The sequence below is a fragment of the Ascidia mentula genome, chromosome 7 (assembly GCF_947561715.1).
Source record: "Ascidia mentula chromosome 7, kaAscMent1.1, whole genome shotgun sequence".
Lineage (NCBI taxonomy): Eukaryota > Metazoa > Chordata > Ascidiacea > Phlebobranchia > Ascidiidae > Ascidia > Ascidia mentula.
This window is the reverse complement of record NC_138572.1, coordinates 4,963,928-4,978,928: the sequence shown is the minus strand read 5'-3', so window position 1 is coordinate 4,978,928 and position 15,001 is coordinate 4,963,928. Positions and strand designations below refer to the sequence as shown.

The 15,001-nt window shown below is 38.7% G+C and overlaps 3 protein-coding genes across 3 annotated transcripts; all 3 read right to left on the bottom strand.

The window, feature by feature from the left end:
• Window positions 1–6,897: 6,897 nt before the first annotated feature.
• LOC145908091 (m7GpppN-mRNA hydrolase-like) lies at window positions 6,898–8,961 on the bottom strand. Its single transcript, XM_082995274.1, has 2 exons — window positions 8,670–8,961; window positions 6,898–8,377 (listed from the first exon to the last, which is right to left on the bottom strand). The coding sequence occupies exons 1-2, from the start codon at window positions 8,933–8,935 to the stop codon at window positions 7,462–7,464; spliced, it is 1,182 nt and encodes a 393-aa protein (XP_082851400.1). The 5' UTR covers window positions 8,936–8,961; the 3' UTR covers window positions 6,898–7,461.
• Window positions 8,962–8,983: 22 nt separating this feature from the next.
• On the bottom strand, window positions 8,984–10,219 carry LOC145908092 (dnaJ homolog subfamily C member 27-like). Its single transcript, XM_082995275.1, has one exon. It carries the CDS (start codon window positions 10,132–10,134, stop codon window positions 9,340–9,342), a length of 795 nt encoding a protein of 264 aa, XP_082851401.1. The 5' UTR covers window positions 10,135–10,219; the 3' UTR covers window positions 8,984–9,339.
• A 1,649-nt stretch (window positions 10,220–11,868) lies between these two features.
• LOC145908904 (uncharacterized) lies at window positions 11,869–14,648 on the bottom strand. Its single transcript, XM_082996223.1, has 5 exons — window positions 14,511–14,648; window positions 13,573–13,676; window positions 12,899–13,053; window positions 12,649–12,700; window positions 11,869–12,442 (listed from the first exon to the last, which is right to left on the bottom strand). The coding sequence occupies exons 1-5, from the start codon at window positions 14,559–14,561 to the stop codon at window positions 12,151–12,153; spliced, it is 654 nt and encodes a 217-aa protein (XP_082852349.1). The 5' UTR covers window positions 14,562–14,648; the 3' UTR covers window positions 11,869–12,150.
• Window positions 14,649–15,001: the final 353 nt, after the last annotated feature.

Here is a 15,001-nt window from a genome sequence, read left to right as displayed (position 1 = left end):
GAAAGGCCAATGATGTCGCAAGAAGTTTGTCCTTTCGTTTGACGGGACAAAGAGCAACCGAAATATTTCTGATGACCTACTTTTCGAAACTATAGTGGGGTCATTGGTTTGCAGCAAGGCTGCCTTCTCAACAGAAATGAAAAACGTAATTGAAACAAAAAGTGAAAATAAATATTCCTAATACGCATGCGAAGCCACAAACGGTTTCCTTGTTGACCTATGAGTGATCATTACGTCACAAGCCAGCCCATATAAGGTGATGGTGAGACAACATGAAACTATTACAATGGAAGTGGATGACGTGTATTTGTAAATTTAAACTAAATAAAATAAACCACTCTTGACAAAAACATCTTACGATCCTGAGACTTCATAAATAGCCCACGAGTTTAATTTGCATGTACGCCACATTCAATAGCATTTAATTTGTCTATTACGCGAAGGTTATTTGTTCATTTAACAGTTTTCCCGCAATTGGTCAAATTGCGTTGTCTGCCCAGCTTGTGCGTTACTACCCGACATATAGCGTGACAAATGCAATTACTCTGTTTCATGAGTTAATTGTCTGCACACCAAATGCCAAAACATGTTAACTTACTTTCACATCATTGGTTCACAAACTTATTCGCGTGCGACGGACTTGGAAAGATGCAAAGCCCTTGTGACCAATTATAAATCTCTTACATTAGTTCAGTTTGTACCTATAGGTATACGTCTTAGCGGTGAGATTCAGGCGGTTCAAACCGGTTCTTGGGATTTATATGACCTACGCGAACCGTTTGTTCAATTGTACGCAGGCCTATGTTTCACTTCAAGCACTGTATTTCCGCGGTTACTATGACATGCTGCTAGTGAGAAACCCGGATGCTGAAGTATTTCATACCCACCACTTCTACGTCTATTTTACGTCAGAAGACTGAATCGAACTTTTGTTTGGTTACATTTTTCCTAGTTAAATTTGGTAACCGACGTCCTTATATCGACGCACCGGAACCATTGCGCCTGTATTTAGAAACCTTGTTTGAGACCACTGCGTCACAATACTACCTAACAATGCCCGACGCGGGCATTGCATGCATTGTGTACCATATTTAACAAACAATGTTTCTAAACACAGGTAAACTGTGTTAAATTCAACTTTAACAAAAGGAGAGGTAACACCATGCAAGATATAACAAGAAGAGTGACACCATGCAAGATATTTAAGGGTTTATACGCTATTCTTAGAGCCTTGTGTGTCCTTTGCTTCAAACTTAAGGTTACAAAACTTATGCACTTTCGCTACACGTTTCAAGTGGAAACTAAAGAATAATTCCAGTGACCTACTAACTGCTCAAAATAATGATATATTGCACTCTATGATACTCGGGTCAGTATGGATTAGGGAAATGGAAAATAGAATTGAAACAAGAAATCAAAAACAAAACTGCAACTTCCTTAACCGAATAGGCTTGGAACCTATTCTTTCCATCGCTTAGTTTGCGTCGAAATTTAGGTCAACAATCATGGCAAGTTTCAATGCGTCTCATAAATAAAGTTGTCATGAAATCGAGGGATAGTTTCGTTTGCTTATTTCACAATGGGATTGAATAGTTACTGTGCGTTATGGGTGGAATTTAAAACACTTGACACGACTATGCAATCGCTGTTGCAAGTAAAGCGTTGGAGCAACGACCACTCCGCACTGTCGATTTGACAGTACTTCTGCAATGCGTGGTTGCTCTTGCGAAAAAAACAGCAATATTGCAGTCAGTTTCGATGTTTCAGTGTGGCTTTGCCAATTACTCAAACAGGTCTGACAGTTTGGAACTAAAACGCGCTTTTGGATGCTACAGTAATTTTTTTCGTATGAAACTAGCCGATTTTTATGGGTTAATTTCCTGCGCAGCGAATGCGAAAAACGTGTTCATTTGATGATGCGCCACAGGACATTTGCCCTTTGTGTCTGATTGTGTCCCACAATTAACAATTGAGCAACTTTGCATCACGCAAGTCTTTTTTATGGCAACGTTTTGGGGAAACATACTTTCCTTATTGGACAGGACTTGTTTGCACTTTAGCTGTATTTCGCAGTTAAAACAATACCAGAAAAGTGCTGATGAAAACGGTCGAAGGATCAATTCCTTGTGACAGACACTACATTTCTTGAAGAAATGGATATAGGAATCCAAACGAGTACTGGTAACATTTAAAACTCTCCAAATTGTAAACAGCAGCAAACCATGGGCCTTGAGTCGACGATTTCCTTTTATTGCGTCACCCGCCAATAACCACCCACTAAGTTTGAAATTCGCCGTGGATATCCAAATTGTCTCATACCACATATTTGTTGAATTACATCACGTATTGTCCGACCGATTAAAAAGATTTGTATTCGTATTTTGTTGAATTATAAACTAGAAATTGCAAGAATACTCGCAGGATGGGATTTGATTGACAAACTTTAGCATGTCTGGCCAAACATATTCCGCTTAATACAAATGCGTTTCGCAACAAATGCCTTTCGACTATATTTTAAATTGTGTGTTTTTATCTATTTATCTTTTGTCTGTATTTTTTATGGACTTATCTATATCCGTTGTATATATAAAAGGTCAGTCAGGTCAGCTCTGTGTGACACTGGAGCTAGACCATACAGCACAGCTATTTTTAAACTGATGAAGTTTTCGCCGAAACGTCTTTCAAATAAATAGAACATGTCAATATTTTTTGCAATATGGGCCAGTAATCTCTTTACTCTCAGTATTGGTATTGACTAGATGATAGCCATGGTCAACGAATGTGCTAAACCATCACCTAATTTTAAATGCAATAACCTTTAAACCACATCGTAACATGTGACAGGATGCTTACGTGTAAAGCGAAGTAGCATGATGCCGAAAACGTGGAACTGAACAACACGGTGTTGCGCCATACATTGAAAAGCGCTGAGCAAGGACAACTATGTATTTATGCTGTGAAAGCACTTTGAAATCGCGCGTGTCGGCTTTTCGAAAAATCACCCGAACATATAGTTTCGATGTAGGCGTACCCGACGGTTACTGATCTGTGACCATATTTGTAGTCAAATTTTTCGCCTCAGAAACGCCCACGAAACAACAAAATTCATTGGCTGAAAAATGCCTTGATTTGTTTCGGCAATATGACCGCTGTTTCGTAGTGGGTCAGAAGGGACATTATCTCTCATTCCAACAAGACAGAAAAGTGTTTTAGGTCACGTAACTTGCCTTGCACTTGCCTTTGTATCTGGCATTCTTTTAATACAGAGGTTGTTGTGCAAAACGTATAAATATGTGACATGCAGTTTAATACGAAAACTACTATACTTTTGCATATATTGCTCGTTTTCGACGTGTCAAACATTTGGTTGGAAAAAAAATCAGCAAACACGATCAAATGTAGATCAATCTAAAGTTTCGATCAGGAGGAAAACGTGAAAAGAAACTGAGAATAAAAACATGTTGTTTTGAACTCGGTTGACCCCCTTCGGGATAAATATGCGGAACCAAACGTGACCGAGTGGGGTTCTGAGATGGAACGTATTCCGTAGTCGAGTATCGCCTTGTGTGCACATTTTAATGGGTTTCGGTTTCGCTCTGAAAGGGATATAAAAACGTGAATGCACATGAACTACTGCAAGCAGACACCAAGGAGTCACTAGACATGGCACAGAAATTTATGTAGCTTGTTGTGAAGTGTTGAAGATTTAGTGTTTTTTTTTACTTGGTGTGGGATATAGGATAATTAGTAATATGAGGTTTTCGGGCGGTTTTTTAAACGAACATAATTTTGTACTGCCCTATTTGGTTTTTAAAGACGTAAATTATAGAAAATGCATATTGATGTTTTATGTAAAAGGGTTACATTTAAATTCGAAAAACTCTTTTTTTCGGCGGAATTTGTCAATAGTGTAAATGTATTTTCGCTTGTGTTAAAGCAATAGACTTTCGTCAATATCACAGTAGTACCTCAGAATATACAGGTGGTATGTTGTTTTTTTAAGAACAGCCACGACTCGTCACCTTAGCGCATGTTTTCTAATCGAATATTTTCTATGTTCAATAGTTGGTCCAATAGGTTTTGCAGTTTTCGAACATGTTAAATTTCGTGAGCACTTTACTGCTGATCACTTTGGTTGCTTGTGACGCAAGTCTTGCTCTGGGAAATGAACAGTGCAAGGAGAAATGCATCGCCTACAACACTGACGCAGCAACAGGTACGCGACAACACCTGCCGTGCAAAACAATTGACGGGGACTGCCCAGGCGTGAACTACTACGGGGAATCACCTTCAGCCAGTTCACCTTTGTCGACCACAGGCGAGGGCTGGTATCTGTTTCGGAGAAACGGACACGATTACGTTGCTTTGAACGTTTCCTGGGAACCGAGTCGGGACGGATCGGAAAAGCGCATTCAAGCTTACCAAGTTGAAGTTTATGACAACTATCGGTGGAAATTGACCCAAAGTTTTTGCCTTGGGGAATCACAAAATGGCGGCCTCGTTTCTCCCGACGGTTTCAACTTCCCCTGCTACGGCCTAGGCTCAGACCAGTTGATTGGGCCTGGCGATGTTTACCAAGTTATGATCACACCATACCCAATATCGCCGCGTTCTGAATCAAACGTCCTGGAGATAGACGTAAAAATTCCAGACTGCAGCGACAAGCGAATGAAAAACGTACACAAGTGTGTTGAACGCGCTGAATTCGTTGCAAAAATTAACGATTATATTTGCGACAAGCGCTCTTTTAATCTGAGTTACAATATTCCTAAAGGCTTTGGAGCACCTGGTAATGCTTTGTTTATGGGTAGACAAAATATTACTGAGGCTAGCATTGGCTTGTCATCATACGACCTGGTTGTTCTTACTGGAGGTCAGGAATTTGATTTTAAAACGGACTTACCAATGTCAAACAGCAATTTTACTGTATCAGTCCCACTTATGTACGATCTATCCATTGCAAAATTTAAAGTTGAAATTTTTGGCTCATATCCTTTACGTTTTGTGGTCAATGCGCAGTTTCCCAGTCGTTGCTGGGAAGTGGTCAAACCAAGAGACGTGAAACCCATTGCACTGAGCGCGCAATCCGAAAAACCACAACACGGCATCACGGACAACAGCTTTTTTATTGCCGGAATGGTGGTTTTGGTTCTTGTTCTTGTTGCTGTAACTTCCTACGTGCTGATGAATGCTTTTCACAACCATTCCAAAAAATACTCTCGCAGTGATTCGAATGTAAAGTTAGATTTGGATGCCTAGTTTCCTATAATTTTTTGACTTTGTTTCGTGAAAACTATGTTTTTATTTGGAGTGTTTGTTATTATCAGTCATAATATATGCAGTGATGGTTTATTCAGCAAATTGTGTTTTTCAACAAATGTTAAGCTGTAATTAAAACCGCCCGTCTCTCTACAACCTTGATGGGTGTTTTACTTGCTAATCACATGTTGAGGCGGATCCACAAATGGCAAATTAGGCGATATTTGTTCGTCACTGGTGTGCTTGTCTAGTCTAGAGCATTCTTTTATCTACTTTTCTTGGGACCAAAATCCCCATTATTGCGTCACAGTGAATATAGTGACCATACCATTCTAAGAAAAATGTTGGATCCTTCTTATCATAAGGATGCGGCGAAAATTGTACACTTAACAACAGAAAAACTTGTATCAGTGATATACGCGTCAAAAAATAAATATAAACAACAAAATTAAAGCAAAGGCGGTTTGGGGTTTAGCCTTTTCAAGGAATTTTTATTCTACCAATACAAACTTATTTTCGGTACCCGTCCATTTCGGTGTAAAAGTTGGCAAAATAGTCATGCAATATAAAACGTGACATATGGCATGCTGGCATTTCGTGATGCCAAGCGGGAAACGGGTTGCATGACATCACCGAAACTAGACAGGAAGTAAAGTATTACGAAAGTTAGCTGTAATTATAGCCTATGTCTTCATTTTGATTGTCTGTAGGACAAAGTTGACAAACTGTGGTAAGAAGTCTGCGACCAAATCAGATTGGGAAAGCGTAATAGTTCGAAATGTCGTAAACGGTAACAACTGACTGCATAAAGTTTAATTTTTTTTTAATTACGTGCTGGTTAGAGGGTTTATAAGATGAACATATAGATTTGCAATATACTTACAACGTACTTAAACAACCTGAAGGCAACATTTACATTGGGAAAAAAGTTTATTGTGTGGGAAATGCCCTCTGTCATAATGATTAATTGTCCTGTCATAGAGACAAGTTGTGCGTCACAACACAGTAATGCATCGGTTATGTATGGGTGCTAATCATATAAAGATGGAATAAGCATGCAAATTTGAGCACAATAGTTTGTCTTAAGCAGCAGAAAACTTAAGTTAATTTTGCGGAAAATCATTGATTTTATGTTGGTCACAACACCTACCTGCACATGTCTTCAAATTTTTGGATGTATTTGCAATGTGGTGATATCAGACTTCTTCTTGTGCCTCTGACAGAGACATATGGTACCAGCTTATTACCGCAATTCCCTCCGGTAACGTACCAATTGCTTGCGGTTGCGTTTTAACGTACGTAAACGGATCGCGTAACCGTGCGCAACCTAAAAAGTACGGATGGAAATCCTGCTTACGTCAACATACTTCGTGGTCTGAAAGAACGTTACCCGCAAACTAACAAAACCGTAAAATTGCTTCTAGTTGACACGGATTTAGAACAAGATGGATTACCCTACTAATGTTTTTACAAACAAGTACCTTTTCTGCAACATTTTTTGATAGCCACGGAATACCCTGCCCAAAGCTAATGCTATTAAAAGGGACGCCATATTTAAGTTGTTGTTCAGTTGGCCCATTAGGTTGCAAATTCCTGTGCAAAAGTATTTTGCCAAATTCAACACACATTTGCGGTTTGTATTTTATTGAAAAAACTGTAGAAAGAAGCATTGCCTGTTTTATTGCGCACTGGATTGCAGCTCAATAAAAATTCTTGCCAGAGGAAACACAAGTGGGTAGTTCGATCAACATCAATCCTCACTGTCCTTGCAAATGTGAAATATAATATACAGATTTGAATGTAAACAAATTTAACTGAATAGTAGAAAGTATCAACACAGGTGTGTGTGTGTGTGTAATATCCAATACATCTGGAGCTAAAATTACCTGCAGACGACCGACGTGAGTCAACTCATGGTAAATTAAACATTTTAGGGTATACCATTTCATAGCAAAATGAACCACAATGAAACACCACAGTGCATACAGTATACGCATTATAAAATCACTATAATGTGAAAAAGGGTTTTCTCCATAGTCACTGGGGCTTTGTTAGTGGTTTCCTAGATCTCTGTCATATTTGAGCATACTTGTTTTCAATGTCCGATAATCTTTATGGGCCAGGGTATACAAAACAGATAAAAAGGTGAAGGCATCTCGTAGGTAAAAAGATAAAAAAAGTATGCATTACTTCCACAAGAAACTACTTGTAACCCATGATTGCTTTTTCTAAAGCATCATAATCAAATGTAAAGTTTTTCCATGCCTCCACCAAGTATTCTTCACTCAACAACTTTCCTCGCCCTTTATTATCTAAACTAGTCGAACCAGCCTTTGGTTGAGATTTAGTAGGAGTTTGATTGCGGCCTCGGCCAGCTCCACGGCGCTTTTGTTTTGAAGAAGGGTCAGGAGTTGGCGGTTTAAACAAACTCGTAACAGACTGCAGCTCATGTAAATTCCCATTGGCAAAAAGTTCCATTTGTTGGTTGGTTTGTACATTGTTAACGGGCATAGGACTATTCAGTAAGTTAGAGAGTTTTCCATTGGTAGGTCGATGCTGCTGCTGACTGTTCTTTGACCTATCCCCGGAGCTAGCGCGGATCTGCTTTTCCATTTTTTTACCTCCGCTGTTAGGGGGTTTCTCATTAACAATCACTTTGTTGGAGGCAATCCATCTACGAATCTGCTTTATGAAGGGCATGACCATGAAAAAGCAATTTGCAGCCATGTTCAGAGCTTGTTTTGGTGTTGTGTCTTTACGGTGAGCAGGCAAGTCATCCACAAGAAACCACATCACATTTTTAATTTCTCCCCTTGTCTTTGGTTTAAACCCAACATCCATGGGAACATTTGGCACGAAGTACAGCCTGCTCAGCTGTTCGTTAAGGTGATGTTCAGCATATTGGGTTTTATCAATCATTCCGGTAATATCGAAACCAGTTTCCTCTTGAACTTCTCTGATAGCACAGGCTTCAGGAGTTTCCAGGTGGTTCACCTTTCCTTTAGGAAAGCCCCAACTGGCCTTCACCCAGAACCCTTGAACTAGGACAACATATTCCAATGTACTATCGAGGAGGATTGCTCCATAAGTTGGAACACTTCTTTTGTATTGTTTCCATCTAGAAGTTTCATATATATTAGACTAACATAGCTATATATCCAACTGGAAAAATAACATAATACCCAATTTTACTATGCCACAATATTGAACTGTTGAAAAAACTTATCAACATCCATTTTTCAAACAAAGGCCACTAATACAAATTTCATAGCTTTTCCTAATGAATTTTACTATATCAGACAAGTCCTTATGTATGGTCTACTATAGATATATATATATACATATTAAAGCCGAAATATCAATCAACTAACGGAAACAAGAAGTGTAAAACAACTGTAAATGCCAAATACCTTTCAAGTATTTCATCAACATTCACATCTTTTGGCTTCAAAAGAAATGAGTATTCTTGGAATATGAGTTTTGCAAACTCATACATACGACAGTCTGGAAGAGTTGAGTCTTCTGGTCGACAGAAATCAAGATAAAACCAATGAGCCAGCTCAATTTGGAAGCACAAGCGTACCATGTCCTCTTTTTCTTGTTGTGGAATGTTCAACAGAAACCGGCTGCATAAATCGTCCAGAACAGCATTTTTTATTTTTAGTTTTACAGCCATAGTGTACTAAAATGAAACACAATAGCTAAAACAGACACTTTCATGTACCTAAAAAGTAAAGCAAGTTCAAATTTATAAAAACTGTAAAACTAGTGCCTAAAATTTGTCTAATGAAGTAGTATATATTTCACAGGATAAAATACATCTCAAATTGATGAAAAAATATAACATCAAACAAATAATACTTTGCAAAGTTTTTAAAAATTCATTGAGCACTTTAGGTAAAATTCAACATAGGCACCAGTACAAAAAGTAAAAATGCTGAAGATTTTACACACACTCAAAACATATGAAGCTTCCAGTGGAACATGTCACGGCTTAACAAACACTTTTAAAACCCGTTTTAAATCAGACACATGCTTCACCAATATATTGCAATGAGAAGCAAAGTCATGTATATAAGTTTATTCCTTATTTCTGAGAAGAGCAGTCCGAGCATTAACAAGTGTTTTAAATGCATCCTCACTGCCAGGGGCCATGCTTTTGTCAGGGTGCAATATCACTGCAAGTTTTCGATATGCCTTGTTGATGTCATCTTTTGATGCTGTATAATGCACACCTAGTTTTTCATAATTGTCCCGGCCATTTTTAAGTCTCAGAATAGCATCAACTTGCTCCTTTGTGAAGCCTGGTGTTACAGTAGGTATGGAACGTACCCCACCATTTTCAGACATTTTCACAAGCTGCTCAAACAAATCTTGGAACACTTCAGTTATTCCTTCGCCTGTAGCTGCGGAGGTTTCATAGTAACTGAAACCTTTACCTTGAGACCATAGTTGTCCTTCTAACCTATCAACAGCCCGTTTCCCCATGTCCACTTTGTTTGCGCACACAAATACTATCACATCATCAACCTGTTGTTGTTTTCCCATTTCCTGGAGCCAAGTATCCAAACTTTCAAAGCTTCTTCTGTCGCTTGTGTCGTAAACTAGTAATGCCGCTTGGGCATCTTTGTAGAACTCATTTCGTACTTCAAAAAAGTATGGATGTCCTGCCATATCAAATATGTTTACTTTAAGTTCTTTATCCTTGACATGTACTTTGGTAACGCCGTAATCAATGCCGACTGTTGGAAGGTATTTGCTGACAAAACGTCGTTCACAATAACGCTTTATTATGCAGCTTTTTCCACATTCCGCGTTGCCCATGCTGATAATTTTTACACGCAGACATTTCTTGCGCTTACTTTTGTCTGCCATGTCTTAAACTTGAACCACTAGACACCAAATAACATATTTTTTGAACAACGCTTATTCAGACGTCGCTTTTCCAATGAGAACTAAGTTTCGTACAACATAACATTGGTTTGTTGTTTTTTCCGAACCGATACAGGACCACAGGGCCCAACAGCTTTAAGATTGCTCAGCTGTGACAGAATGTTGGCGTTTTAATTACCTGGCACTTTTGTTGTTATATTGATTGTTGTTTATTCAAGCGGGCAGGCTTTGAAGCTCACTTATTCGTTTTGATGGGTTTTACTTTGGTCAGGGTGCATGCGCCTTGTCGCAACCCCTACTGTGGTGATCGAACGCAACACTTACACGGGCGCGTGTGGTTAATTGTGCCTCAGGAATTATACGCCTTCTATGACTGCCAGCGCCCTGTGTTTCTTTAGTTGTTCTTGGTGTTCTCTGTGTGCGGTCTTACTTTTGTCTTTCTTTTACAGGTGCCATTGTTAGTTACTCGAAGTTCAACTTTATTAAAACCTGGATTCCGTTTATTAATAAAATCCCTCTTAAGGTTTTGACACCTACATCTCTTACTTACACGAAATTATCACCTTGACTCAAGTACATTTTGGTTTTATCGATATGTTTCATCTTTATTGTCCAGGTGGGTAATCATTTTCGCGCTAAATAGTATTGATTTTATTTCCCCAACGAGTTTAATAATTTACTTTGTATATTGCATCCCAAGTTTACTTTCCCTTCCTAATGTTGTTACGTAACAATGACCACTATGCGTAACAGTGAAATTAGAAGGCCATTTTTGTTTTGTGGTTAAATTGCTTGGCTCATTTGCTGTATTGTTGGCAGTGGCAGGTTGTGTTGTGTTTTGTAAAGGGTTTGGTAATTTTGCTCATTTTACCTACACAGATAAATGAGGTTCAAGATAGAGGCCTAACTTTATGGAAGGTACCGACTGAATCATAATGTTGTGGAAACCACTATGCAACTTCTGCTCATGAGAATTGTAGGCATAAAAGACCATCAAGGTTCATGTAAGTGTCGCATTGTTTTGAAGTTGGGGCGAGCATTCACGGCCGCAGTCTTTGAAAAAAAAACTTTTTTTGTCTTCTTGTTAAATCCCTGGCTACTTAAACGCACAGCCCTCTTTTAAACCGCGGAATTTGATTTGGCCAATTGGGTCAAACCGGCTCTGCGTATGTGAACGAGACAAAACTGTTGTAAGGTCCACATATATTGCTTATATTCCGCTAGCGCACTCATATTAACAGTCGAGTTGATTACATCAAAGCATACTAACAGTATATGTATATATATATTGATGCAATTTTTAGGCGCTAGATGTCGCAACTCAGCTAGTTAAAGCTGAAATGCCGTGGTCCAGGGATGTACATGATAAAACCTTTGTGGTCGTAATGTCAGCACCTGCGGATTTTGTCACTGGTTGGGGTCAAAAGCAGATAGAATCATCATACCAATGTGCATGTGCTACATAGAGGTTCGTTGACTTCTAGCTTAAATATAATTAATCGTTGTGATTAATGCTTGTGATTATAAAGTGGTTTAAACTTAATAGTTGTATATTAGAATAATTCGCTACGCTTATCGAGCCTAAACGTACAGCAGACATATACATCTTACGACACCATACCAGCCTTTCCAAAAATAGCGAGACGACTATCTGTGCTGTATCCACTACACGCCTTTTGTACAATTTTTAATAAATAAATTGACGTAAGTGCACAGGTAAGATTGCAGTCTGCAGGCAGCAAAAACACGGTTTAAAACAACAAAAAGTTTGTCAACTTATCTACAGACAATAGGCCTATATGGCCACGATAACGCTTCTCCATTAAAACATTACGAATTAATTGCAAAATTATTTTACATACATGGTTAACGTTTGCGAAGCAATTCATAAATGCACAAAAAAATTAAAAATAATTAAACATACATAAATTAACGACATTTATTCATGCATTTCAACAAGAAAAATGTTTAAACGGTCAAGAAATGACCAGCGAAACGCTAGCATTCAGTGCTCTTAGTAAGTCTCGTTGTGTGTCTATTTAAAGGCAAGCTTTTTGATCGCTGGGTTCTAGTAAGCGCCTTATAGTGCTTGTGTCCCTCCAGCGTCCCAATTGTGACACTTAATCTTTCATTTTGTGCGATTTCTTTCTGCTCCACGGATGATTTTTTCTTTTGACGTTTAGTTGAGGGATTTTGTTTGTTGAAGGCAACCTTGGTTGGTTTATTTCCCATGTACTCCGGCGGTTTGTGAGTTGAGTATGGAGGTGGCGCTGTCAGCCCAGCTTGTTCGCTAAAAGGTATTTTGAGCGTTAATATGGAGGGCAACATAAGTTCCTGCTGACGCTACAGGGCATAACATGTTCTGGCAAAAGAAACTTTATTTTATCGGGCGGAGGGCAACAAATACTCAAAATAGACATGTTGCCTCTTGTATCATATGCACACAACACACCTTCCATACATAAGTATAAGTAAACATATTTCACATGACCTTACCTCAAAGCCATCAATCCTGTGAGCAGCTTTTGATTTGCGGTTGTAAGTTTTGCTAAACAATCAAGAAACATGTTTAGATTTTGCGCAAAGCACATGTGGTGTCTATCACAGTGGTTCTCCACAGGGAGTTGTGGGAACACTGCTCTATTGTATAATAATAATTGCAGTTGTTTGTACGCTGTGTTATTGGATGTGTGATCGTTTGGCATTTTGAATTCTAACGCGTCTTTCTAAGAGACAATTAACTCACCTATTTTTCTTTTTTGTTCCTTAAGTGCTCGATTTTGCTTGTTAAATTTTCGTTCGATATCTTTTCGTTCAGCTTGGAGCCGAGCCTCGAGAACCATTAGACTCTTCTCGATATTCGCAAGTTGTTTAGATTTTTCTTGTGTGCAGGACAAGTAGCTAAAATGCAAATACTTCACATGACTGAAACCGACGGTTGAAACCACCTGTATTTACATGTAAACAATATGACGTTGTTGAAATGTTTGATCAGGAATATGCCATATGTACCCTATTATGCTTCTGCGTCGTTTTTAGATATGTTGTACAGCATGCGTTGTACTATTGTTGTAAATACCCCGAATATAACTATACCTCTAATGACATTATTATTTGCACACAAATTTGGTGTTAATCATGTGTAGTTTTTATTTGGTATAGCTTAAAACCTTCTTTAAACTGCAATTTTTTATTTCCTGTTGTTAGGTGAAGCTAGTTAATGAATAACCTAGTCCCACATTTGCCCAAACATTAGCCTTGTTCATAGATTTTTAATTTGACTGAAAATTCTCTAGAAAGAGTGGAAATTAATGTTTCTCAAATTAATGTCCTAAAGTTGATCGGGGATTGAAAATTACAATGTTAAACAAGGCTGTTTTCTGTGTTAACATAAAACTGAAAATGGGAGCAACATTTTACCGTTGTTTCCACATTTGCGCTTCTTGCAACGCAAGAATGTACTTCATTTTAATGTCCACATCGTCGGTTTGTTTGCTTGTAATTTCTTCTGTCGGTTTCTCAGCCTACGTAAAGAAATATATCTGGTGATAAAAAGGCCATATGTACAGCAATAAAGCCATCCGGCATGTTCCACAATTCCAAACTTCGCAACAAAGCACAGATGATACAACAATGGGCCTACGTTATTACGACACAATTTACGAGTATGTAAAGAATGTTTTGTTTGTGGAACGCCTCGTTGCCCTATCGTGCGAAACTGTTTGCGCGGGCCTGTTTTGCGTCACTTCGAAAGCGTACTCAAGTTTCGTTCATTGGCAAACAGTTTAATTCGCAACTAATTTACAAACCCTGCGAAATTTTGCTCATACAACGCACCGATAGCTCCCACACATAAAAAATTGTCTTAAAAAAGTTGAAGTAACGTGCGACAACCTTGCGCTAACGCCCAAATCCTAAACCAGTGTTTCCCAACCGGTGGTATGCAATGGCATTCCAGGTGGTATGCGAGCACTTTCCATAATTTGCGAATATAGTTCGAATTTAAAAAATCGTAAGTGATCTCAAAATGTTTGTTACTTCATTCTTTAGGTTACTTTGTAACACTCAACTAGGTGGTACGCGTCGAAATTGTTTGGCCTCCCAAGTGGTACGTAACGACAAAAAGATTGGGAATCACTGGCCTGATCGGACATCAACTGTCGAAGAAATTCACACAGGGTCTTTCCCCGGTTCAAAGTCTGTGTCCGGTTTGTTGAATGCCCTTTTCTGACGGATCGCCAGTCGAGTGTCATTTGTGGGAGATTCTGCCATTGTGTGCGCAGACCCTCGCCGTGTTTGCATTCGAGTTGCGTCCAATTGTAAATATTATCGGGTCGCCATGCTTCAACCACACTTACCTCGTCCACTGAAGTGCTTTCGGGCTGGTCTCGGTCCATTTCTGGCGACATTAAACCTCAAGCCTTTGATATTAACAACGTAATTTTCGCACAGACTATTGACAAATGTACAGCATTAATCCACGTTGTTAATTAATCGTAACCTGTAATGTTTCGACAGATAAAGTAAAGTTAGTGATGTGTAACCCTATTTACACCTCTTTTTGTAAGGTTGCTCGTTTACAATTTTTAAGCTGACTCCATTTTGATTTAACGACTATCTGGTTTATGACAATTTTATTTGTATAAGAAGTAACCATGTTGAATTAACAGTAACCCAAGACCAATAATTGTTAGTTCCGCACTAACGTGAGTAACTTTGAACTGTTAGACTGAAAGCTGATGCAAACCGCTTTTACTATAGCACTGTAAACTTTAAACAAGAAACTGCGCTGTAAGCTAAACCAATTCAATGCAGTAACTTGTCCACTCCCCCAAAAGGCACCAAATAA